Source organism: Periophthalmus magnuspinnatus, chromosome 1 (genome assembly GCF_009829125.3).
Source record: "Periophthalmus magnuspinnatus isolate fPerMag1 chromosome 1, fPerMag1.2.pri, whole genome shotgun sequence".
Taxonomy (NCBI): Eukaryota; Metazoa; Chordata; class Actinopteri; order Gobiiformes; family Gobiidae; genus Periophthalmus; species Periophthalmus magnuspinnatus.
Genome location: NC_047126.1, coordinates 19,028,916 through 19,054,436, shown reverse-complemented (window position 1 = coordinate 19,054,436; position 25,521 = coordinate 19,028,916). Strand labels below are relative to the sequence as shown.

The following is a 25,521-nucleotide window of genomic DNA, read 5'->3' as shown; positions in this document are numbered from 1 at the left end:
ACATCTAGATTATGTTTTTTATATGTGTTCACACTTACAGACACACCACATAGATTAAAGTGTACTAAATATAGACTAGACCAGGACTAAACTAATCTAGAACAAACCAGACTCACTCTATAAAAAATGCAGAATTTCACTCTTGATTTTATTTATTTCAATTCATTTCAAATTATTTATGTGCTATGCCAGGACTGTCGTAAAGAGAGTTTGAATAGAGCCCGGGAGAGATTATAAGATTAATCAAACATGTGTGGATGACATATAAAACCATCATGCATGTTTTTGATGGGAAAATATTATAACATTGTAGAAATCACCAAAAAAAGGTTTTTTTTTTACATAATGTTCCCTCTTTCATTTTAATCTTTTTTTAAATTGCAACACTGTGAATATATGAGACTATCTGCTAACAGATTCCAGTGTTTAGTTGCATAATGACTGTCCACTCTTGACTCTGGGAACAGTCCACTCCCCTCTGACCTCTGACCTCCGGCCTCTGTTGGGGGTGTATGGAACAGTACCTCAGTTAGATACTTTGGCCCAGCCCTGGATAAACTTTTATGAATTTGTATTACAGTTCAGATGGGCGTGACTGATTGACAGGTGGATTAGTCAATCAGGGACATGGTCCGTCCGTCAAAACAGATTCTAACTCTGTTAATGTGAGTTCAGATTGATAAATGGCCAATGAGTTCCTTCTTTTGTGTCACTGAAATAAACTATAACTATCTGATTTCATGGTATGTTTTAAATCTGGCTCGAGGTGCAATGGAGGGACCAGACTGACATCCCTCTTTTCTTTAAATACAGATCTGGATTTGTGAGACAAAATAAATAAGACTCAATTCAAGTAGAACAAATCAGGGCCAATCTAAACCCAGGACTAAAGCAGTTTTATACAGACAAGAGAAACTTGCAACATACATGACTTAGTGTCCAGAACAAAATCATGTTTAAACTGGCCTTGGACTACACCAGGACTAAATCAGAATCACACCACAGCTGTAGCAGTGCTAAATATTGTGTCTTTGCGCAAAATACACCACCTTACCTGCATTGTGGGTGAGTGTGTGATTGTTGGTGGTTGCAGAGGTTGTAGACGTACGTTGCCAGACATTCTTTCATGAGTCTACCCCAGGAGAGCGACAATAGAACAAAACTGTTCCACCAAGTGTGAACAAAGATTAACGTGTGTGCGATGATAAATTAAAACTAAAGGTATAATTCTGACTATTTGTTGACAATATTGGTATTTTATTTTGAAATATCAATGTTCGAAAAAAAAAAAAAAAAAGATTTAGCTACTGCACTGCTACTTTACATAAGTGTGCAGTTCATTCCACACACTTAAAAGACTTTATTGTCAATGTTCATGAAATTTGTCAATAGCGAATAATAAAAATACAATTTAAAAGTGCACGAAGTCACATTTGTGGTGGAGGGTATGTCACCTGCCTGTTGAAGACGTTATTGTTTTGTCTGAAATGTTCCACACTACAGTATTAAACTTATCTATACATGGAGACAAGCAGGTGACACCATCAAATCAAGTTACAGGTTAGATCTGTGGAAAGGTGTCTCTGAACACAGTAAGAATATATGTTTTTCAAAGTATTTCAGCAGTTAAAAAAAACAACTGTAATTGAATAAATGCAAGATAGATGTTTAATGCCACACTATGGAACATGGATGAATAATTTGACTGATGTTGACAGTTGAATAGGCTGTGTTTCTTTCAGTTTAGGGGTAATTATTCATATATACAGATAATTTCATCTATTTTAAATAAAAATGTATTTATTTTTCTAAAAAAATAATAATTTGTTGGTTCTGTATTACACCAGAAAGTGTAAAATACAAACTAAAATGTTCCTAGGACACTATAAACACGGCCTTGTAATCATGTTGGACTTTTTACCCCTTACTGTAAGTTGACTGAATTTTCTGACTACTTCCTGATATGTGAATGAGAAAAACAATGTATTTTATGTCCCAACTAGGAATACTGTCCTCACGTGGTTAACAACAGACCTGTACTTTTGTTTTAATTAATCAATGTTTATTTGTACAGTCCTTTGTCGGATGACCAGTTTATTGCCTTTACTGTTTATCTTTGTTCTATTCTCCTTCACGTTCCAAACATCCTCTTTAAACTCTTATCTAAATCATTTCTCTTTCACTGCTCTTTATCTCATTTTACAACTTACATCTGAAGGTCACTGCTTTAACTGGTCTTTGTCTAGACTTGATTTAGTCCTGGTTAAACCCTGGTTTAGTCCTAGTTTAGTCCTGGTAAAATTCTGCTTTAGTCCTAGTTTAGTCCTGGTCAAGCCCTGGTTTAGTCCTGGTTCAAGTTTAGTTCTGGGTTAATCCTACAGTTTCTGACCTGAAATATTTCTCCTGATTGCTTTGCTTTGGTTTGGTTTTAATCGTATCATACAAATGGATGTGCAGAGTCCTCAGTTAATAGATAATTGTGTTATTGTAATCATAAGAAGTAAAGAAACTCATAATTATTGATACAATTTTGGAGGCAAAAATAAGTCATTTAATTTTCCGTCTGTCTGTTCTGTCACATTAACTTTACTTTGTGATTTAGAAAACTTCATTTTGTCAAACTGGGAACATACTGAAGAATGAGGATCTATTAAACAGTGTGGATGAAAGTGCTTTAAGGATTTCACAGTTTGGTTTTCACAATAATCATAACGATAAAAACTAATATTGTGGCATTCCCAGTTATACATTTAGACCAGGTTTAAACTAAACTAAACTGTTTACATCATGATGTTTTATACAATGTAGAAAAAGCACTAACATGGGAGAAGATTAACATCAGTTAGACATAAAATCCAAGAAATAAACTCTCACAAATAAGATAAAATCATATCCTGTTTTGTCATTTCAATGAAGGATTCCTGGTTGGGTCATAAAATAAATGTATTTTACCATTCACCAGGAAGCAATAGTGAATGTGTTTAAAAATACAACTTATGCAGAACAAGAGTATAAAGTCCAAATGATAACAGGGAAATGACTGCATCTTGTGAAGTATATAAGGAGCAGAAGAACTCCACAACATCAGTGCACTACTACTACTACTACTACTACTACTACTACTACTACTACTACTACTACTACTACTACAGTTCATCTTGAGGAGCATAATCTCATGTAAGTCAACTCTGTTTTCTTTCTTTTTATAGAAAATAGTTCTTAGTTACAAAATTATAGATATGTATCTTTAATTTTACATCAGTAAATAGTTTGAAATTGAAGTATTCTAGGTGTAACAGTAGCAGTATGGTTGAAATAGTTCATTTATTGCAGAAACAGGTAATGGAGCAGTCACTTTAAAACCAAAACATTAAGAAACCCCACTCTAATCTGTTCAAACTAGAGACGTAGTTTATCACCATTGACTGTGGCAGAGTAGTGACTGAATATATCAACATGAGTCAGATTACTTAGTATTTGTAGTAGTTATAGTAGAATTTTGTTTTGTTTTGATGTCAGACTTGTAATAAAATATGTTGATATTTTTTTCTGCAGATTTGAAGATGAAAACTGTTGTGATTTTTCTTCTTTTTGCGGCTGTTTCATTTAAAGCCACAGGTATCACATTGAAACACATTTATTCTTAAAATGTCAAATCAGTGTTTCCAAATTATCCAAAGTGAAAAGAAATAGTCAATTATTTCACCTACACTGTAACTTTTTATACATGTGTCTTGTCATTTTAGCGGCCCCAGCAGAGGAGCCAGTTAAGACGGTGGAAGTGAAAGATGAGCCTAAACCAGGTGATACAATCAGTCACAGGCAGTAGAGAATTTTGCCCACTGACCAGAGGGTTGTCAGTTTAATCCCTGTTTCAGACTGTTTTGTAATGACTTCACCAACCTAATGTGCACAACGATAACAAAAAATGTGTGTTTAGTTTAGTTCATCTTGGTTTAACACAATAACCTGTATTATATTCAGTGTGGATGATGTTCTTATTTTAACTCCTCCAGCAGAAGTGGCCCAGGTGCAGATGGTGGAAGTGAAAGAGGAGCCTAAACCAGGTAAGACAATCAGTCACAGGCAGCAGAGATGTGCTCCCACTAACTGGAGGGTTGTCAGTTTGATTCTCAAAAAAATAACTATGAAATTTGTAGGTAAAATGTGTTTTTACTTTAGCATCAGCCAGTCTTTTGAACTGATCTTTGAAATTAACGAAAAGATTTGGATCCCATAAATGAGCTGAAAGTCCCATCCCGATTGTGGATCTATCCCAGTCTCTAACAAATACTAATAATGTTCAACCGTTGGACTTGTGGATTTCTATTTAAAACAAAATATCTCTCATAGAGTTACGTAGGCACTTGTCCTTCATCTGAGATTATAATGTCATCACATTCTACAACGTGAACACAACCTATTGATGAAACACATTTAATCACAATTTATTTGATCATGTCTTGAAAAATCTTTTTTACAGAAGCTGTAGAGGACCTGCCTCCACTGGCCCCTGAAGGTACACACACACTATTAACTGTAATACACTGACTAATGTATTGTTTTGTTAACACTAACCCACTAAATATTTATTTTTCTTTTCCACAGTCATGTCTCAGTATTGTCTTCCTGGTTGGGGATTTTTCCGTGGAAGCTGCTATTTGTTCAACAGGAACTCAAACACTTGGAGATCTGCTGTGGTACAGAAAAATACGTCAGCACAACAGCAGTGATATAAAGATATTAAGATATTAAGACCTTCTCCCTCCTGTTTCTGCAGAATTACTGTGCAAACTTCGGGGCGACTCTGGCAGCAGTGCACAACCCTCTGGAGTATAACCACTTCCAGTACATGGTGGGCAGTGCGGGCTGCTCCAGCGCCTGGATCGGAGGGTACCACTTTGAGGTGAGTTCAGAATCAGAAAAGGTTTTGTGGAGATTGTCAGTGAACTAAATGATCTTGCTGTTCTTGTACTGTATGTTGCAACACTGGAATATCCCCATTGTGGGACAAATAAAGGTTCTATTATCTTACTATCTCTACTAAGCTACATTGATAAAACTGAAAAAATATTTAGTTGGAGGTTAAAATGACATTCTTTCTTTCTCCAGAGCTCTTGGCGGTGGCAGGACGGCTCTTACTTTGACTATTACAACTTCATGGCCGGAGGCTCCGGTACAACCTACAAGTGTCTGAGGATGAACACTCAGGGTGAGTTTAGACAACCTTAGATAAAGGCTTAGACCAGGGATTCTCAAACTGTAACACAGACCACCTCTAATTTAGAGATGAATCTATCAAAGGCCCTGTACTTGATTTTGACTGTGAAAAACAGAACTAGTTCATTTTAAATGGTTTGCAGAGGTCCAAAGTTATTCCTCACTTACCTTATACATTCCAAACATCCTAATTATTCACTATAATAAGTGAATTTTTCTTTCCACAATTTTCAGCGACCAGAGTGGAGTTTGACATTTCAGTAAATTTAACAACAGATATTCCAAATTTTGCTCAAATATATGGAAAAACTTATCCATAATTTAGTCATTTTAGATGTGATTTAGCCCTAGTTCATGCCTGATATTGTCTGTTTTTAGATCAGGTGGTATTCAGAAAGCCAAATATTATGTTTAGTGGTACTTAGAATTTAGACCCTGACAGTCTGGTTTAATGTTTGAACAAATGAATTGAAACACGTTGTATTTGTCTTTTCCTTTGTTAATGAAGATGTATAACTGTTTTTCAGCTGGCCAAGGCTGGTACAGTTCAAACTGCAACACCGCCTTACCCTCCATCTGTCAGATAAAAGTCCAGTGCTAACTCCTCCTTATGTTTCTGCATTATTATAAAAATGTTATTCTAAAATATAACCTTTGAATATTTTATATGAACATTGACCATTGCTGTTTTTGGATGTTACTGTTTTCAAAATAAAAGATTTTTACCTATTTGTATAATGTTATGATTTATGCAGTGGGAAACATCTAGATTATGTTTTTTTATATGTGTTCACACTTACAGACACACCACATAGATTAAAGTGTACTAAATATAGACTAGACCAGGACTAAACTAATCTAGAACAAACCAGACTCACTCTACAAAAAATGTAGAATTTCACTCTTGATTTTATTTATTTCAATTCATTTCAAATTATTTATGTGCTATGCCAGGACTGTCGTAAAGAGAGTTTGAATAGAGCCCGGGAGAGATTATAAGATTAATCAAACATGTGTGGATGACATAAAAAACCATCATGCATGTTTTTGATGGGGAAATATTATAACATTGTAGAAATCAACAAAAAGTGTATTTTTTTTTTTACATAATGTTCCCTCTTTCATTTTAATCTTTTTTAAATTGCAACACTGTGAATATATGAGACTATCTGCTAACAGATTCCAGTGTTTAGTTGCATAATGACTGTCCACTCCTGACTCTGGGAACAGTCCACTCCCCTCTGACCTCTGACCTCCGGCCTCTGTTGGGGGTGTATGGAACAGTACCTCAGTTAGATACTTTGGCCCAGCCCTGGATAAACTTTTATAAATTTGTATTAAAACTTTAAAATCAGTTTCTTTGTGGAGTCAGTGCAGAGATTTAAGAACTGAGGTTAATGTTATAGAAAACAGGCTTCTAGTTAAGTTAACTCAGCACCAAATACTACAACAAACCACAATAATACACATAGGCTGCTACCACTACTACCACCACTAGTCATCCATGTTTGATCCATAGTAAAAAACAAAAGTAAAATCTGTCAAATGAGCAAAAAGTTGAAGGAGTGAAGACGTTTCACTGCTCATCCAAGCCGCTTCTTCAGTGGTCAGATTACTGGTGGACACTGCCTTATATCTATCGGAAGGAAGGAGTTAACTGCACTGAAACTTAAAACATCTCTAGAGAATGTAGCAACACTGTCGCGAGAGCTCCTCTGAACCCCAGTCCTCTGTACATCTCCACCTCAAAGCCACTAACCACTCCTTTGAAGACAGTGAGGTACAGAGTTTAGCCAAAGAAATAAATGGTTTGAGAGAGGAGTTAAAGAAGCTATTTTTATTAGGAAAGAAAATCCTTCCTTGAACAGGAATGGGCCTTAGACATAATCTCTCCCCCATCTATAACTCCATCCACCAAAGCTTACAGTTTCTATATGTAGGCTAGACTAAGTGTGCCTACATTAAGATAGACAAAGTGTGCAGTGTGCCAGAGTCATACTTAGAATATTCATTCGGCTCTTAATGGGTGCTTTCACACCTATTAGAGCCCTGGCTAGCTCTATTGTATTCTTCGTTTCCTTTGTTTGCAATAGCTGTTTTCAAATTCAGTGTAGTTAGCTCCTCCCTTCAGAGATATAAGGCAGTGTTCACAAGTAATCTGACTAAAACTGAAGAAGGGGCTTGGATAAACAGTGAAGCATCTTTACAGACATGAATTTTCTTTTTTTTACTACTACTGCTACTACCTACTACAATTAAAACTATTACTATCCAAGGCCAATAATTATAGCATCCACAAGAAACACATTTTTCCAGTTAGTCAAATTTTTTTAAAGGTTCATACAGACAACATATAGTTTATATAGTTTTCGCTCTAAAACAAGCTAGCATTTGATTTGCTGACTAGATTTATAAAGCATAAAGTTATGCCTAATATGCATTTGAAACTATGGTTACATAAATGTCATCAGGACATCTGTTCAGACAAAGCAATCACACTATAATTTCAGCAGAAATAATGCTTTTATTTAACTGTTATAAATCGGATGCACAATACAATATATAAAAAAGAAAATAACAGTTCTTTAACAGTGGGTGTATCTAGTGGAACAGATGAAGGGGTGGAGAAGGTTACAGCGTTCACTCGACCAACCTCTTGAGTCTGAAAAAACAATATTTATGTGGTCTGTTACAATAATTTATTACACTTGTTCTCAATTAAAATTTTATTTGAGTAGTTTTTTACTCATTTAGAGTTACATATGAAGGCTGGGTTGATTTAAATACGGTGGAAAAATCTTATAGTTCTGGCATATACTATTTACTTTCCAAATATGAAGATAAACTATACTACTACTAGTAGTACCACTACTGCTGCTTTCGGCTACTACTACTCTCATCCTCTTGGCCACTGTTGACCTGACATAAAAAAAAGTATGAGTATTTTTATATTAGCTCTAATGTCATGTCTTACCTTGGCTGTTAAGAAATACACAATCGTAGTTGGAGCTTTGCAAGTAATACCAGTTGTTGTAGTCAAAAGCAGAGCCATCGTCCCATTTCCAGAATCCCTGAAAAGGAGGAAAGGATGTATTACTGTAATGTAGAGGGACAGTGAATATATGGTAAAGAGAAGAGATAGTGAATATATGTGGGGCAGAGAGCAGAGGTCACCCTTTCGTTTTTAATCACCTGTCACCTGTGCCAAACAAGTCCCGACTTCAGCTGGCTGGTGACAGATACGATTTTATGCTCTCCCTCAATTTAACTTACATTTGAGCTCTTTTAAACTGTTTTGTAGTAGGTTTTGAATGTGCTTTTAGAGCTAAAGACTACCAGTGGCCAGGGGAGTCACAATGCACAAATAGTTTGTTAAAAATAATTCAGGCTTATTAATTACTGTAATAATACTAACCCTATCTCCTGACCCCGACCCTTAGTTAAGTAGTTACTAAGACTGAATCATTCTTAAACTATTTGTTCACTAAAAATGAAGTTGTTGTTCTAGGGTTGAACAAAAAATGGAACTGAAATTTTAATAAAGTAACTCCAGGGGTTGGCGATATGTCATATGTATGATTTTGATTTCATCATGCATGTTTTCTTGGTGGGGTGGTGGAAGAGTCTGTTTTTGACCATAGTGCTGCATTAAACAATACAATATTAATACAAAACATTCATACCTGGAAGCGGTATCCTCCGATCCAGGCGGTTAAGTATCCAGCTCTCCAGGTGAGCTGTTTCAGGAAGCTGTACTCCCACAGGTTATGTACTGAAGCCAGGCTTGCCCCAAGACTCTGACACATTGCCTTTGATTAGACGAATAAGAAAGTATTATTTAACATTATTGCATAGCTACACACTTAACACAGCTTATTAGACAGATTTAAATACATATACTTTCTTCTTTTGTTGGCTTGAAAATGCATCTTTAAATAAATTAAGATTCAAAACCTGCCCACAATCACATTTGTTTATAGGTAGTTAAAGTGTCTTACTACAGTGGAATAGACTCTCTAACTTCATGTTCATAACATTTGTATGACTTACATCTGCATTGGTCCAGGAGTAGGTCAGGTTTACAATGAGGTAACAGGCGCCATTGTACTGCTGCCATCCAATAGGACAGTTTGTATTGGCAACACCTACAGATAACATATGGGCTAGTTAAGTGAAGAAAATGCAGTATTTCAATGGACAAAATCTTAATTTTGAGTAAACAAGGAAGTCTCTTGGACAATTTAAATCAAATGACCACAACTGTGTAAAATGTGCTGTTGTTTTGCACTTGGGTAGGGAATATTTTTAGAATATATTTGGCTTTCAAAGTTGTTTAAGTTGTCTAAAGTAGGACTAAACCAGGACTGAACAAGGACATGAATAAGCCAGGACTGCATAAGAACAGCAGGACTAAACTTAAACCAGGACTGAATAAGGACAGGACTAAACCAGACCTGAACTAAACCAGCAACTGTAACTAAATAAAACGCAATATATATCATTGATCTTACCTTGAACAACTGGAGTAGGAGGCTGTGAATTTGACAATAGGCTGGGAGTGCTTTTAACAGCTGCTTTCACTGCTTCTATGGGGAAAAGATTAGGGAGATTTCAGTCTTTCTGTAAACTTTCTTTCTGTTTTGAAAAAAGCAATTAGTAGGTCTTTAACTTACCAGGTACAAGTGGTTCAGAGGCTATGGTTTTTACTTCTTTCAACAGGTTTTCATCTTGAATTGAAAAAAGTGACAACATTTTATTTAACATGTGTCATTGTTTCACAAGGACATAAAACAAAACATTTTAAGATTAAGATTCATTAAAAAACAAACAAAAAAACAATAAAAACCTAGAATTTGGCTAAATGTTTTGTATCTTTGTGGTTTATAAAGCTGTCATACTCAGTAATTCAGCACTTATTTCAGTTATTCACATTACTTACCAAGCACAACTGGTTCAGTGTCTACTTTTGTCAACACGTCTCCATCTGAACAATAAAAAAAGAAAAACAACTGAGCAATAAAACATTTGAAGATAATGTGCTTACTGGGGCATTTAAAGCAAGAGGTCATAAAGCTACTACTACATTTATATAGCTCTCCACAAACTTTATTTGATTATCGCCTCCCGTGTGGGGCAATAATACTTTCATTCATAGTCTGTTTGTTTTTAAAGGTGCAGTATGTAAGGTTTTTGTAAACATTCCCAGTACGTAATTAAACTTGCAAGTGACAAGTGTCCTGTAATTGAAGTGTGATGCCATATTGTGGAACAGACCTGGGACAGAAACATTAGGCACATCTTCTTGCACCGCAGCTTCCACTGGAACAGCTATAAAGGAAAAACATATCTGTCAATTTCAGATTTAGTAGCAAACCCCAGGAATAACTTAGTCAAATTAGCCAGGAGTAAGACCCTATCCTGCAATGCTAAAGACAATTAAATTACAATTAAAATCAATAATAGTAGTAATAGTAGTCATAGCAAAACATGATTTTTTTCTACTCGAGTGTTATTATTTTGAATAGAGCAGTACAAAAGTAACCTACATTTGAGATATAGTAATACATAAATGAACAGTAAACAAAAGATTTATGAAGAATGTTACCGGCAGCTGCACAAGCGACCACGGCCCCGCACAGAAGAGAGAGAAGCAAACAACTTTTCATCTTAAAAACTATTGCTATTACTATAAAGTACACAGTGAAGTATTACAATTGCTACTACTATTAACAAGTACTGCAGCCTGTGGAGTATCTGACACACTGAGCTCAAAGCCTGGTTTTATACTTTTCACGCTCAATTTGTCCCAGTGCGTCTGAGATAAGGAGTTATAAAAGTCCATTTGCCAGAACCACTTTACGAGTTTACAAGTTACTGTAAAGAAACAAGACAGAAATGTTGCAATGTTTTAAATACGTCAACAGAAAATGACTAATATTTGAGTTAATATGTGACATGTACCGGTAATTTTCTTTTATTGCAACTGGATTAGTATGGTTTGGGGTAACAGTATAACGTCACTGTATTTTTACTATATACAATTCAAATCTACTTGTTTTGTAATGAACATGGGTGTAATTGTAGTCATATGGTTACAGTTTTTACTTCTTATTCCTTGCAGTTTTTTTATATTGTTGATTACTATTATTAATATTGCATTGTTGTATTATTATGTTAGTTCTTCAAAAACATATCTGGTTGTGTTTATTTACATGAGCACAAAAGTGTATTACGTTTTTTAATCATGAACTCAAACGGCATCTTTGATATATCCACTTTCATTACAGCGCAAAAGCAGCTAATGTTTTTCACCTAATTCAAACTGCTTCTCTCCTCACTGCTCCAGCACATCGAGTTCTTGATCTGTTCTAGTAACTGTAGCATTGCGTGTGTAATCAGAACAGAACTTTATTGTATATATTATTTGAAGTTATAAACTGAAATACCATTGGGTTTCAGATGTCTGGTGTTTTTAATGGAGAAGGGGGGCAGGTAAAATTACCACTTTTATTACACAAAGTGAATCAGCTAATGGAGGAAACCGGAGTACCCAGAGGAATCCCAAACAGACATGGGGGAAAACATACAAATTCTGCACCAAAAGGACCCTGGAATTGAACCCAGTGCCTTCTTGCTGTGAGGTGAGAGCACTAGCCATCTGCAACCATGTTATACAATGAGGTCAGTGGCCAGTCTAATATAAATGATCATGACATATTTGAGCATTTCCTATAAACATACAGTGAAATAATCAGAGAAAACTGACTCTTGCCCCTCATCTGGGAGCATAAAATCATCACATGCTGTAATCTGAAAACCTATAAGGTACTTCTAGGCCACATGAGCCTGGCCTCCCAGCATGGCTCCTGTGACAAAGTGGGCCTTTGTCCCTTTTTAATAGTACTATGATTTGGTTTTGCACATCTTTGTTCATTTTCAATAACTTCAATACCCAACAAAATAGAACTATACCGGGTTTGTTTTGTTTGTTGTAATCAGTTTAAAGCACCACACATTTGTTAGTTAAATATATTTTATTTAGTTAAATGCATCTATTCAGTTCAGTCAATAATCATCTTACCTGGATCTCCACATGGTCCAGACAAAGAGGGGGCGTGCCCTATGTCGGCCATTTTATAGGCTTGAGTGGGGTCGTGGGCCGGACCATGTGGAGGGGGAAAAAAACTGATTTAAGTTTGTTTATTTCTTTGTGTTAATGTCTTGTATATTTTCATTTCCGGAATTAAGTGTTTATAGTTTGTTTAGTTAAACACTTTTGGTAAAGGACTTGGGCCCGAGAGATGTTTTATTGAATATAGTGTTTATGATACTCCCACCGCCCCCTGGACAAGAGATGGAGTAGACCGGGGGAGGGGCTTCCAGTACAGGGAAGTATACTAGTCTGGCCAATTAGCCAGATGGGGGACACCTGTGTAGCCAGAGTACACGTGGCTTTTGTTTCAGTTGCTTAAGTTTGGTTGCTTAAGTTTGGTTGCTTAGTTTTTTGTGGAGCACCGTTAATTTTTGTACATATGTATTATTTTTGTTTGTCCACGGTGTACCACTGCACGGGTAATAAATGTGTTTAATGGGACTTCTTTTGAGTCTGCCTCCTATTTTGATCACTCGGGCCAGCTTCCCCACAGCTCCCAAGACACTTAGGGATATAGGAATATAATTGTGCACAACAAAGATGTAAAATATTGTCATTTTCTTAAAAAAAATAGACTTGTGTAACCACTATAGAATATTTAGTTGGTTGGGCTATTGTTTATGGCAATTAACGCATTAAGACGACAGAAGAACAGGCTGCTCAGGGAGCTTGTGCATGAATGACACACACAGAACAGATTGGAATAAAGTAAAATACATTTGGTGAAAGTCAAAACAAAGTGGCATACCATTTAATCAAATTACAATGAACAAAATTAACGGTTTTAAACAACAACAAAAAGGAAGGCAGTTCTTTGTCAAAGATTTTGACTTTGTGTGAGAGTTCAGTTTATTCCTTTTTTTTAGGATTCAGTTCAGGTTCAGTTTGTAATCACGCAAATCCGTAATCCACAGTTCGCGGAGCAAAACAAAATATATTAGTCCTACCAGCTCGCCATCAGTAGAGAATCTGTTTGGTCCCATGAAAAAAACCTGACCTAAAAACAAGGTCAAAACAGGATCTCAGTTCAGTTACCGTAACATTTTAACATTCATAATAAAACAGTTGCGCAACAAATCAAGACTACACATTACACCGACAATACCGCCAGCAGTGAGCAATTTTTTTTTTTTTCAGAATCAGAAGACTTTTATTGCCATAGTCTGAACACAGTTCACAAACTAGGAACTTGATACGGTGAAAAAGTGCAACATAAACACACTGAATAAATACAAATACAAATAAGAGCATGCACAAAGTTAAAAAGATATGCTTAAAAAAATCAAATGAAATACTTAAAGGGAAAAAATATGTACAATAGCAGCATCAGAACAACAGTGCAAAGTGGCTTATTAAAGTGACCGGTGTTATAAAGTGTCCAGTTTAGTGCAGATATTATAGAGTGTTCATGAGACAAACAGCAGAGGGGAAGAAACTGTTCTTATGGCGAGAGGTTCTGGTCCCAATGGACCGTAGCCTCCTGCCAGAGGGAAGTGGCTCAAATAGTCCATGTCCAGGGTGAGAGGTGTCAGCTGCTATACGGCCTGCTCGCCCCCGAGTCCTGGAGACGTACAGGTCCTGTATAGATGGAAGGCTGCAGCCAATCACCTTCTCAGCAGAGCGCACAATGCGCTGCAGTCTCTGTCTGTCCCTGGCAGTGGCCCCAGCGAACCACACAGTGATGGAGGAGGTGAGGATGGACTCAATGATGGCCGTGTAAAACTGCACCATCATCTGGACTGGCAGCTTGCGTTTCCTCAGCTGCCGCAGGTGGAACATCCTCTGCTGGGCTTTCTTGATGAGGGAGCTGATGGTCGGCTCCCACTTGAGATCCTGGGTGATGCAGGTGCCCAGGAAGCGGAAAGAGTCCACAGTGGTGATGGGGGAGTCCGTCAGGGTGAGGGGAGGCAGGGGGGCTGTGACTTTCCTGAAGTCCACGATCATCTCCACTGTCTTCTGGGCGTTGAGCTCCAGGTTGTTGCTGCTGCACCAGGACACCAGCCGGTCCACCTCCCTCCTGTAGGCAGACTCATCGCTGTCCGAGATGAGTCCGATGAGGGTGGTGTCATCCGCAAACTTAACCAGTTTGACGGAGTCGTGGCTGGAGGTGCAGCAGTTGGTGTACAGGGAGAAGAGCAGGGGAGAAAGTACACAGCCCTGTGGAGATCCTGTGCTGATAGTCCGAGTGTCCGAGACATTCTTCCCCAGCCGCACGCGCTGTCTCCTGTCTGTCAGGAAGTCAGTGATCCACCTGCAGGTGGAGTCAGGCACGTTGAGCTGAGCGAGCTTGTCCTGGAGTAGAGCAGGGAGGATGGTGTTGAATGCAGAGCTGAAGTCCACAAACAGGATCCTGGCGTAGGTTCCCGGGGAGTCCAGATGCTGGAGGATGAAGTGAAGGGCCAGGTTAATGGCGTCGTCCACAGACCGATTGGCTCTGTAGGCAAACTGCAGAGGGTCCAGGAGGGGGGAGGTGAAGGACTTGAGGTGGTGCAGGACCAGGCGCTCAAATGACTTCATGACTACAGACGTCAGCGCCACAGGTCTGTAGTCATTAAGTCCAGTGATCCTGGGCTTCTTGGGGACGGGGACAATGGTGGACAGCTTGAAGCAGGCTGGGACGTGACATGACTCCAGGGAGGTGTTAAAAATGTCCGTGAAGACAGGAGCCAGTTCCTCAGCACAGTGTCTAAGGGTGGAAGGAGAGACACCGTCTGGGCCCGCGGCCTTACGGGGATTCTGCTTCCTGAAAAGCTTAGTCACGTCCTGCTCCACAACTGTGAGGGCAGTGGGGGAGGAGGGGGGGTCCGAGGTGGGTTTGGAGGTAATGTCCGTGATGGTGGGGGAGGAGGGGGAGGGGTGTGAGACTTCAAACCTCGCATAAAAGCCGTTTAACTTTTCTGCTAGTTGTTTGTTGTCCACGGCGGGAGGGGCTTTGGGCCTGTAGTTGGTGATTTGCCTAAGCCCTCTCCAGACAGAAGCAGAGTCGTTGGTGGAGAATTGCTGCTCCAGACGTGTATTGTATTTCGCTTTAGCCTTTTCCACCTCTTTGCTAAACGCATACTTGCAACGCCTGTAGCCTTCACGATCTCCTGCCCTGAAAGCCATCTCCTTTTCCCTCCTCAAATGTCTAAGTCTGGGTGTGAACCAGGGTTTGTCGTTGTTAAAAGTCACCCTGGTGCATGATGGAATGATGCTGTCCTCACAGAACTGAATGTATGACGTCACAGTATCTGTGTACTCATCCAAACTGTCTGTGGCAGCCTTGAACACATCCCAGTCTGTAGTGTCCAAACACGTGCGAAGCTCCTCCACAGCCTCACTGGTCCACTTCTTAGAAGTCCTCACAGCAGGTTTGGAGAGTTTCAGCCGTTGTTTGTAAGCAGGGATGAGGTGAACCATGACGTGATCAGAGTATCCTAGAGCAGCGCGGGGCACGGCTCTGTAGGCTCCACTGACCGTTGTGTAACAGTGATCCAGCGTCTTCTGCTCTCTCGTCGGGCAATTAATAAACTGTTTATATTTGGGTAGTTCCTGGCTCAGATTTCCCTTATTAAAATCCCCCAGGATGATCAGTAAAGAGTCCGGGAAGGTTCGCTCCACATCCAGAATCTGCTCCGCGAGCACGCGCTGGGCCTCGTGCGTGTCCGCGCACGGAGGGATGTAAACAGCGGCCAGAATGAATGAAGTGAACTCACGTGGAGAATAGAAAGGCCTACAGTTACAATTAGACAATATATATCAATTACATTAACAGAATGTATCAAAACAGCATAACAGTGCTGCCGAATTAAAGTTAACACATCAAAGTTAATTAGAACATGATGTTCCATTCATAGATTTTAGTTAATGATTGCCGTAATTCAAAACAAACACAAAAATACTCGCATTCTTAGCGGAATTCAACACGCGGATATGCGGAAACAAACCGCGACTTAATTTACGCCAAACTCGGCACTGGCTTTGAATTTGGGGGATTTCAATGATTATTTAAGATCGAAAACGTTTTGGCAAAACTCACCATTGAGTCGTGTGTGAGAAGAATGTGGAAAGTAATGTTTAAAGCCGAGTAGTTGTCATCCAGTCCAAACGCCAGTTGCACAGACACAGTGAGAGCGGAGTGGGAGGGGCGGAGGAGCAGACAGGTACAGAGCTGCTCCAGTCATTTATTCACCAACCAATTGGGAGTGAGCCAATCAGGGTCAAACACGGACTAGGTAAGGGTAACCCTACATGGAAGGGGTTACACTTGCCTAATCCTGTCATGATTAGATGTCCCAAAGGAAGGTTTAAAAGTCTAATAATGCATAATATTATGAAAACTTTAATGTTTAATTTTTGTAATAAATCCACAGAAAAAAGGAATTTCTACTTGTGGATTTTCACTGCGATTAGTTTTGAGATTTTTATTTAATAATTGCTAATAGAATAGTAGAATTTAGAGACTGAAATATGAACTGTTAAACTAATCCAACAATCCCATGCATTTTAGGAACATGCCTACAGAAGTCTAAACAGAAGGTTTAAAACTTGATAAACGCAATCTTTTGTTGTTTGTGGAGGAATTTATGTAGCCTAATTAATTTCAGTTTGTATTCGATTGGGATATATCTTGCAGATCTACACTCTAAGTCCAATCTACTTAGTTGTTTTTTTTAAAACCATCCATTTCTCAGCACTGACAGGAAGTGGACCGACCTGTGCTCAGACTTCATCCTTCTGATTACTTTACTGTTGGCTCCGCCTTGTTCACATAAACTGCGCATCATTCACCCAAACACTCCCCATGAGCCCGTGAGAGGCCATCAGCTAAACGCTTTATTTTTATGACAAGGAGCTTCAAGAGGACAGAGCCCCTCACACGCCCCTTTCCCCTATACGCGGTGCTCTTAATGACACAGGATCCTGCGCTCTCTGTGAAGTCTGGAGACACGGGGAAAAGGCAACACTTGTGGAGAGGAGCTTGTCTGATCAGGAAATCATCAGAAAATAGGTTCCATCGTAGAAAATAGTGACATTCAGATTTGCACAGTTAAGCAAACGTTGACCCAAACACGGAGAAGGGCTATTTATTCCACTCATTTTCTCAATAACATCATGAATTTGAAGCCGTGCGCTTTTCCCAGTGCAGCGCTGGATCAGTCCGCGCGGTGACCATAGACTTTTATATACAGTCTATGGCTGTGACCCAACACAGAAAGGATGAAACGATGTGATCTGAAAGAAAACAATAAGAAGCATGAGGCCATATGTCCTGTGCTCAGGTGTCTGCACTGACTCCTGTGGTTCAGAGAATAGACTCTTCTTGTGTACAAGTCTCTCCATGGCCCAGCAAAAAGTACACCCTCGACATGTTAGTGCCATATGAACCATCTCACACTCTGAAGACTTCAGAGACCGGCCTCCTGCTGGTGCCCAGAGTCAGGGCATCATGGGGATTCAGTATTTTAGTTTTCCTGCAGCTAAAACTTGGAACCAGTCTTCCTAAAGATGTGAGACAGGTCTCTACTTTGACAATGTTTAAATCCAGGCTCTGTTTAGCTATGCATAGGCTTTTTTTTTTTTTTTAATTCTGCACTCTTTATGATGATTATATATGTTTTGATTTGTTTGTATTGTGATATCAATCTCTTTCTTATTCTGCAAAGAATTAATTTGTGGACAAATTGTGCTATATTAATAAACTTGCCTTGCCTAAAAGTTGTTTGTGAGATATCCAGATACTGTTTCACTAAAAGCCAACTTTAAATGCAATTCCCTATATAGCTGAGGAGAACAAAACATAATAACGTGTACAAAAAACAAACAAATAAATTAATAAATAAAACTGAAAATGCTTTAACTATTTATGTTTTTATCAGTGTTATTAAAATTATATTTTTTTCTGATATATAATTTAAATTTGATTGTAGTGTGATTTGGCAGAACAAATGAGATGGAGTGATTGATAATTCAAGGGTGTTTCCTGGTGTTTTATGGACACCTTGGCTCAATGATTACAATAACATAATACTTTACTGTCAGTGTTTCCTCATCACGTACTATATCAGCAGTAAAAATAACTCTTAGCTTGCGTCATCATATTATTTTAGTGGGATTAGTGTTTGTGTCTTTACAGTAACTTCTTTGTCAGAGTCATAAAGTGGTTCTGGCAAATGGACTTTTATAACTCTTTATCTCAGACGTACTGGGACAGTTTGAGGCCTAAGAGTATAAAACCAGGCTTTGAGCTCAGTGTCTCAGATACTCAACAGACTGCGATACTTCTCAGTCATAGTAATTGTAATACTACCTATAATAATAGCTTTTAAGATGAAAAGTTGTCTGCTTGTCTGTCTTCTGTGTGGAGCCCTGCCCATTTGTGCAGCTGACGGTAATGCTATGCAAAAACATGCACTATGTAACTTCTCTGGTGGTTTCTCTGATACGTGTCTGTCTCCATGGAGATGTTATTGACTTGCCTGGAATGTTCTGTATGGCATTGAACATATCCAGCCATTTGTTTATTTACACATGTTACTTACTGTGAGGTCTGCCACCCCACTTGAACATTGCCTTTATGTATCACTGTTTGGAGTCCATTCCAAGTCACCCATTGTGAGATACTAACTCACCCACTAGAGGGCAGTAAAAAGGCAATTGACTGCTCCCTGTGGTAGTGTAGTCTATATTTGTCATTGTAGGATAGGGACATTGATTGGTGTTTACTCTAAAATCAACTAATATTATGTTATCCCTTTACAGCTGTTCCTGTGGACGCTGCTACTCATCAAGAAGTCTCTACCCCAGGTCTGTATCACTGTATTTAAAAATATCTGTCAGTTTTTTCTGTCAAGTAATTTTTTTATTTATTTTTTTTATTTTATGAAACATTCACCCTGATTGTGGCTATTTATTTATTGTTTATTGTAATGGTTGAAAGGTTTTAGTTAGACTTATAGGCTTTACAGTACTTTTTCCTTTTTGTTATTTTAGATGATGTGTTGTTAAAACAAGGATACTTTGAACCATCTATTCAAGGTAAGTATTCATGTATTATCTCATTTTAAGGTTATTAAAACACACTATTTAAAATGTCCCTTATCTCTTGCCATAGAAGTAATAAAAACAGCTGTTGATGGTGCACCATATTTACAGAGACAGCATCTTGCTCCTAATGCACAAGGTAAGGCAGAAAAATCTAGTCAAACATGTTCAGTTATTGGCACAGAAAATTTGCTCAAATATTATAGGATCCTTCTACCCAATCCTACGCTTACCCTACCAGGCCCAACTGCAGCACTCCTGATTAGTACTTGGATAGGAAAGCTGCATTGGTTCTAGTGCATACTGTTGTTGTACTCTTAGGCAAGACACGCCGCCCAGCTTCCTATTTTGAATGTGGTGTGTAAGTGAGTGCAGTTGTATATTAATGGATAAAAATCATTCACAACATAATAACCTACAGTGTAAAGATCTGCATACGGATCTACTTACACATTGTTGTAATGAGGAGAAGACATGTCACGAAGATAACAGTAATTTACAAATACAAACCTTTAGCCAAATAGTTATTTTAAGATTTCACAATATATTTCACTATTTTAGTTATTGTCAAATTTCAGAATGCAAGGAAGGACGTAATGAAACTAAAAGCTAGAAAAATCTTAAGCCTTACGTTAGTGTCATTGAACCACTATGTTCAAACCACATTTCAATATCTATATTTTCATTATTTCCCTGAGGTGTCATCAAACTCACACAATTTCATTTTGCAGAAGCATCATGATCAACCACCTTTTTTAAACAACCTTGTATGTTTGTTTCTCCTCAGATGCAGCTAATCCAAATTCAAACTGTCCTCGGGGATGGCATCTGTATCAGGAAAACTGCTTCCTGTTTATGAACCTGAGCTACACCTGGAACAACGCTGATGTAAGTGACACAAACTGCCTCACAGCCAGAAGGTCCTGGGTTCAATTCCTAGACTTGGTGGGGCAATTGTGCCATGGGGTGTGCACATTTCCTCTGAGCGCTCCAGGTTCATCTGTGGGCTGTTGCCTCGAGCTGAGATTCTGAACTTCATTAGAACTTTCCTGGTTAAAAAAGTCCCAATTAGGTTCAGTTTAATGTAGTTTCCAATCTCAATATGAATTTCCTGAACATAAGCAGCATAGAACGTAGTCACATTTTTCCTCTAAAATCTAAACTCTGCTCCAAACCACATGCTTTAACTGAACTATAGGACTGGCTGTGGACCTTTTGATTGAAAAGACCAAGCACTGACAATTACAATGACCAAATCTTAATATTGATTAAAATTTTGATGTGCATTTAATTTTGCTGTGCATTTAATTTTGATTAAATGCACAGCGATATTTTAAAATTTTGATTAAATGCAAGATTAATCGAATCGAATTGACAGTTTGAATGGTCACAATTAGCACACCATAAATACTGTGATTATTTATGTCCTGTGTAAACAACAAAATATTCAGACTTATTATGTAAAAGAAAATGCTAATCCTTTAGTTTAGACTTATGCAAACATGTTCTGAAATACACCTGATTCTTACCTTAAATTATCACTTAATTTTTGATTTTCAGTGTTCAACTAACAGAATTTAACCATTAAAACAAAAATTGCAAATCTAAACATAGTCGCAATGTGTGTCAGCAAAATTGCAATTTGATGTTTAGCTAAATTGCTCAGCCCTACACAGCACTATAAAGGTATTAGTGCCACCATACTCTCCAAAAAGTTATATGGGAAACACAGAACAGTTTTGAGTATCTATGAGCACAGCATAAACTTCACATTTGTCTTATTGTTTTGCATTGAAGGCAATGTGTCAGAGTATTGGAGCGAGCCTGGCCTCAGTTCATGACATGTGGGAGTACAACTTCCTGAAGCAGCTCACCTGGAGAGCTGGATTCTTAACCGCCTGGATCGGAGGATACCGCTTCCAGGTATGAATGCTGATTACAAGAATTTATATCCCATTATAATATTAAAACTGCAAATATACTGTCTATATACATTTTACTTTTGCATCTAAATATCAGCTATTCATAGTTCAGTCACATAACTTCTTCCTGTTTCAAAGAAATTTGCTTTGCCTCAAAAGATATAAAAAAAATTTCCCCACTCTGAAACTCAAAGCATGGGCTCTATCCATTACAAGCAGACTAGTAAAGACATTTCAAATTATCAATAGAGTAGACACATCAGATTTACAGATTTCTTTTCAATGTTGATCATTCCTTTATAAGAAAATATTCAGTATGTTTGTCTCACCCAGGTACAGAGAAATATTTGAGTACTTGTAAATATGGTGAAAACCTAGAGAAGCAGAGAAAAAGTGGGGCAAAGTATGTTTGATCTACTCTTGACAGCTTTTGTATGTGAATTTAAATCCTGCATTTTGTAGGGCTTCTGGAAATGGGATGATGGAACACCCTTTGACTACAACAACTGGTACCAATCCTCCAGCTACGAGTGTGTCTTTCTCAACAGTCCGGGTAAGAACACATTATCAATACTTGTAATTAATGTAACAGAATTTTTTCCCAAGAGGCTTTTACCTATTTTATGATTAGTACAACTATAGACACTCTTATTAAACTTAACATGTGTCTCAGACAAGCTGTTTTATGTCGTGCTCTGCTCCTGCTCAGCTCAGCACACTCAGCACACTGAGTCACTCCAGAGTCTTGATAAAACTAAAGCCTCAAACATCTGTTAGGACATATAACCTCACATTTTATGTTGATGTTAATGAAACTGAAAAATAGTGAGAAACTTTGCCACGGTACTTGACGCTTTTGAATCCACACAGATATTCTATCTTAATTGTTTATGCATCAAACTATGACAATATGAGGCTGACTTTGAAGATGTCCTGCTGTGACCAATGGAGGCTCTGAGGAAAGAAGTAGATGAGGTTCTTAAGGAGTCTGGGCAAGAGGACCGACCTGGTGGTCCTCCAGTCGACGTAATCTATGAAATGCTCATGAAAACACCAGTTCTAGACAGTGCTCTTGAAGAAACTCTTCATCTTGTGGTAGCACCAATGCTCCCCAGATCTGTTCTTCAAGATATGACCCTGAAAATGGGTAATGGTGATGAGTTTTTAATCCGCAAAGGAGATCGCATGGTTATTTTTCCTTACATTGCTGTTCATGTTGACCCTGAGATCCACCCAGACCCATATACCTTCAGGTACCAGTGTACCAAGAAAACAGATATCTACAGAGGAGGGAAAAAGGTGGAGTACTTCTCCATACCCTGGGGGTCTGGAGTGTTCAAATGCCCTGGTCGCTTCTTTGCCACCAACGAGATCAAGTTGTTTGTTTTCCTCATGTTTGTCTATTTCGACTTTGAGCTGATTAATTCAGGTGAGAAGATACCACAAATCAACCTGACACGGTGGGGATTTGGAGCCATGCAACCAGACACAGATGTCAAGTTTCATTACAGGCTTAGGCACTAAATGCACAAAACTGACCCATATGCAATTCACATTGTAATACCGGTAAATAAAAATAGGCCAGATTGTATTACTACTGCTAATATTATAATCTTGTAAGCATAATGTACATGCTGCAAGTATGTAATTATGTATGTATTAAGCTAAAATAAGATATGCCTTTATTAGTCCCACAGTGGGGACATTCCAGTATTGCACCGCACAGTTAAAGAACAGAAGGAAAATGGTACATGCAATAAAACAAGATAATAGATAAATAGCTTAAAATAATTTTAAAAATAGACTTAAAAATAACCTAAAAATAGACTCTAATATAACATCTCCTTAAAGTGACCGTAAAGTTATTGTAACCACATAACAATATAACTTCATTATATTGCTCAAGAACTTGAAGGAATCTCACTGTTTCATTACAATAACCCACTAAAGTATGAAGATGAATCAGGTTTTTAAAAGTTGGATAGCTTTAAAGCCTATTGTTTATTATTTGTTAATTAGTTAATTCGACAACTAATCTTTAGGTAAAAGAACATAGTGTCCTTCTTACTCAGGGGTGGTGCCAAGACTTGGAAGGCATGACCAAATCATCCCTTTGTGCTAACAACATGATTTATTTACCAGCTTATTTAGAACAGTGATTCAAACAAGGAAATAATTATTATATATTTCTTTCCTTAACATTCTCAAAGCTTTGCAGTGGTAAAATGTTTTATTTGACTATATTTCCGTTTTTGAATAACTATGTAATATTATTTTAATATTAGTTATTATTACTAAGTACTTCCCCTTGTACTTGTTGTGCTCGGGCCGTAAGTACTGCGACACACCTTGTTATACAGGAGTGTCCCTCAGGAGCGGCCACATCAGGTGCATTTAAGATGAACAAGGTGAGGAATGCAGCTGCAGGCAGATGGTCCTATGACACTGCTGTATAGGCATTGGTAATACTGTAAGGGGGTGGGAACAGTCTTGCCAACAGTAGCATACAAACTATTTATTAAAACACACACTATTAAAATACTATAAAATATACACACACAATATTTAAAAACATTCTCAAATAGATATTGTGCCATATGTATTGCTGAATTAATATTAATTGGTAGCTCAATCTCTCCAGGGGCCAGCAACTGCAAATTAAAATGCCACTGACTGATAATAAAATATAGAAATATATATATATATAGTGTGTGTGTGCAATGTACTTTTAATATAATTTAATGTAAAAGTGCTGATCATATTTATTAATTACGAGATCCTAGAACTGATAATATTACAAAAGAAAGCTGCATTTTAGCTGCCCCCCATCTGTATTAAATAGTATTGGTTTACAGGATGTTGTGATGTAATCTGAAACCCAGCAATACATGCAAAGTATGTGCACTAACTTTAATATTGTTTTTTTTTTTTTTTTTTTCTTGTGTCCAGAATCCAGCGGCTGGTCAAGTGCTACCTGCAGCAATCTACACCCATTCATCTGCTCCATTAAACTCAATGCTTGCTAATTTTTGCCTTCATTGTCAGTGGAATTTTCTGTTTACTGTTACTCTGGCGCAGGACCAAAATAAAATTGCTGATACTTGTGTAGCACTTGTGAAAGAATAATTTGGTTATGAAATTTTTTCAGTAGTTGTCTAATATGTTTTTTCCTAGAAATACTGATTGTGTTAAAGTAGCAGTGTAAGTTCCTGTCTTAAACAGATATTTTCTATTCACCAAGTCACAAACTCTACATAAGATTAAACTTTGTACTTGCTTACAGCACTTGAGCAAACCACTGCATTTCACTGAATTTATTGTAGTCACATTCAGATAATCTCTAAATCTATATAATGGACTCACAAATGTCCAAAATGTCCACTATACGACAGAGTGTCATCAGAATACCAGAGAAACCATGCTTACTTCTGCTTTCTGGTGAAAGGGTGTTGTTTTGACATCTCACATAAGCTCTTCCAAAAAAATAAATAAATAACAGTTTGGTGTAACAACAATGAGTTTAATACAGGAGTGGGCAAAGATTTGGCTTGTAACATGTGGCAAAGCATGAATATGCAAGGCTATTGTACAAATTGTTTTCCAAATGCCTTAATTAAATTAATAATTAATTTATTCAATTTGAGTTAAATAAACACAGCAGAAAAACTTTGAACAAGGTTTATCCTTACCTATTTTAATATAATTTGGTCACTTTTGGTGGGCCAGATTAATAATAACCCCAAAGGGCCGTCTGTGGCCCCTGGGCTGTAATTTGCTCACGTCTGGTATAGTAGGCCTACTTATATTTTACAACTGTACTACTTTTTAAAACACGCTGCATAGGAAATGTGCTTGTGTGGTCTCACGTCAAGTTCAAATATATGTGTTTTATAGAATTAGTGGAGCAGGATTATAGAATTAATGCAAGGTGGACAGTCACCTAGCATTAAACAATATATGTATGTAATCCCTCAGTCATCCAGGTATGATCCACATTGTCCAGGCATGACCAACATGGATGAGGAGCGAAACTTTTTGTCCAGTTGACAGAATTAGATTTTTCTTTTACTATTAATCCATATGATAAAATTATATCAGAAAATCAATACAAAAGTGGGTGATATGCAGAAGACAAAATCCTTCCTATGAAACTGCTATTTTTGACTATAGAAGTGCAGACCTATGGATATTTAGGAGTTAGGG

General features: G+C 37.8%; 3 protein-coding genes across 6 annotated transcripts; 2 read left to right on the top strand and 1 right to left on the bottom strand.

The window, feature by feature from the left end:
* The first annotated feature begins 3,072 nt into the window (after positions 1-3,072).
* LOC117369536 (ladderlectin-like) lies at positions 3,073-5,866 on the top strand. 2 transcript variants are annotated; one of them, XM_055222872.1, is made up of 9 exons: positions 3,073-3,177; positions 3,556-3,618; positions 3,747-3,803; positions 4,020-4,067; positions 4,484-4,519; positions 4,609-4,700; positions 4,781-4,906; positions 5,113-5,212; positions 5,748-5,866. In XM_055222872.1, exons 2-9 carry the CDS (start codon positions 3,564-3,566, stop codon positions 5,819-5,821), a joined length of 588 nt encoding a protein of 195 aa, XP_055078847.1. In that variant the 5' UTR covers positions 3,073-3,177; positions 3,556-3,563; the 3' UTR covers positions 5,822-5,866. The 2 variants fall into 2 exon arrangements, with proteins under 2 accessions (XP_055078847.1, XP_055078844.1); XM_055222869.1 differs by having other exon boundaries at positions 4,017-4,067.
* Positions 5,867-7,744: 1,878 nt separating this feature from the next.
* On the bottom strand, positions 7,745-10,980 carry LOC117374979 (type-2 ice-structuring protein-like). Of its 3 annotated transcripts, none has more exons than XM_055222687.1 (9): positions 10,826-10,980; positions 10,495-10,548; positions 10,160-10,204; positions 9,894-9,947; positions 9,732-9,803; positions 9,271-9,365; positions 8,904-9,029; positions 8,195-8,291; positions 7,745-7,882 (listed from the first exon to the last, which is right to left on the bottom strand). In XM_055222687.1, the coding sequence occupies exons 1-9, from the start codon at positions 10,884-10,886 to the stop codon at positions 7,806-7,808; spliced, it is 681 nt and encodes a 226-aa protein (XP_055078662.1). In that variant the 5' UTR covers positions 10,887-10,980; the 3' UTR covers positions 7,745-7,805. The 3 variants fall into 3 exon arrangements, with proteins under 3 accessions (XP_055078662.1, XP_033827110.1, XP_055078665.1); XM_033971219.2 differs by having other exon boundaries at positions 9,732-9,806; positions 10,826-10,979; XM_055222690.1 differs by having other exon boundaries at positions 9,732-9,806; positions 10,160-10,207; positions 10,513-10,548; positions 10,826-10,979.
* A 7,633-nt stretch (positions 10,981-18,613) lies between these two features.
* On the top strand, positions 18,614-24,426 carry LOC117375229 (ladderlectin-like). Its single transcript, XM_033971505.2, has 8 exons — positions 18,614-18,743; positions 19,115-19,159; positions 19,346-19,390; positions 19,467-19,535; positions 20,184-20,284; positions 21,194-21,319; positions 21,781-21,871; positions 24,268-24,426. Exons 1-8 carry the CDS (start codon positions 18,683-18,685, stop codon positions 24,342-24,344), a joined length of 615 nt encoding a protein of 204 aa, XP_033827396.1. The 5' UTR covers positions 18,614-18,682; the 3' UTR covers positions 24,345-24,426.
* The last annotated feature ends 1,095 nt before the right edge of the window (positions 24,427-25,521 follow it).

What these genes read in the sequence shown, in the direction of transcription:
- LOC117375229 (XM_033971505.2), top strand. Translation starts at nt 18,683, where the DNA reads ATGAAAAGTTGTCTGCTTGTCTGTCTTCTGTGTGGAGCCCTGCCCATT. An exon ending in TCAAGAAGTCTCTACCCCAG is followed by an intron (nt 19,160 to 19,345) that starts GTCTGTATCACT and finishes TTGTTATTTTAG; the next exon opens with ATGATGTGTTGTTAAAACAA. An exon ending in CTTTGAACCATCTATTCAAG is followed by an intron (nt 19,391 to 19,466) that starts GTAAGTATTCAT and finishes CTCTTGCCATAG; the next exon opens with AAGTAATAAAAACAGCTGTT.
- LOC117374979 (XM_033971219.2), bottom strand. Translation starts at nt 10,886, where the DNA reads ATGAAAAGTTGTTTGCTTCTCTCTCTTCTGTGCGGGGCCGTGGTCGCT. An exon ending in GGTCGCTTGTGCAGCTGCCG is followed by an intron (nt 10,549 to 10,825) that starts GTAACATTCTTC and finishes TTTCCTTTATAG; the next exon opens with CTGTTCCAGTGGAAGCTGCG. An exon ending in TCCTACTCCAGTTGTTCAAG is followed by an intron (nt 9,366 to 9,731) that starts GTAAGATCAATG and finishes TGTTATCTGTAG; the next exon opens with GTGTTGCCAATACAAACTGT.
- LOC117369536 (XM_055222869.1), top strand. Translation starts at nt 3,564, where the DNA reads ATGAAAACTGTTGTGATTTTTCTTCTTTTTGCGGCTGTTTCATTTAAA. An exon ending in ACACTTGGAGATCTGCTGTG is followed by an intron (nt 4,701 to 4,780) that starts GTACAGAAAAAT and finishes CTGTTTCTGCAG; the next exon opens with AATTACTGTGCAAACTTCGG. An exon ending in TCTGAGGATGAACACTCAGG is followed by an intron (nt 5,213 to 5,747) that starts GTGAGTTTAGAC and finishes ACTGTTTTTCAG; the next exon opens with CTGGCCAAGGCTGGTACAGT.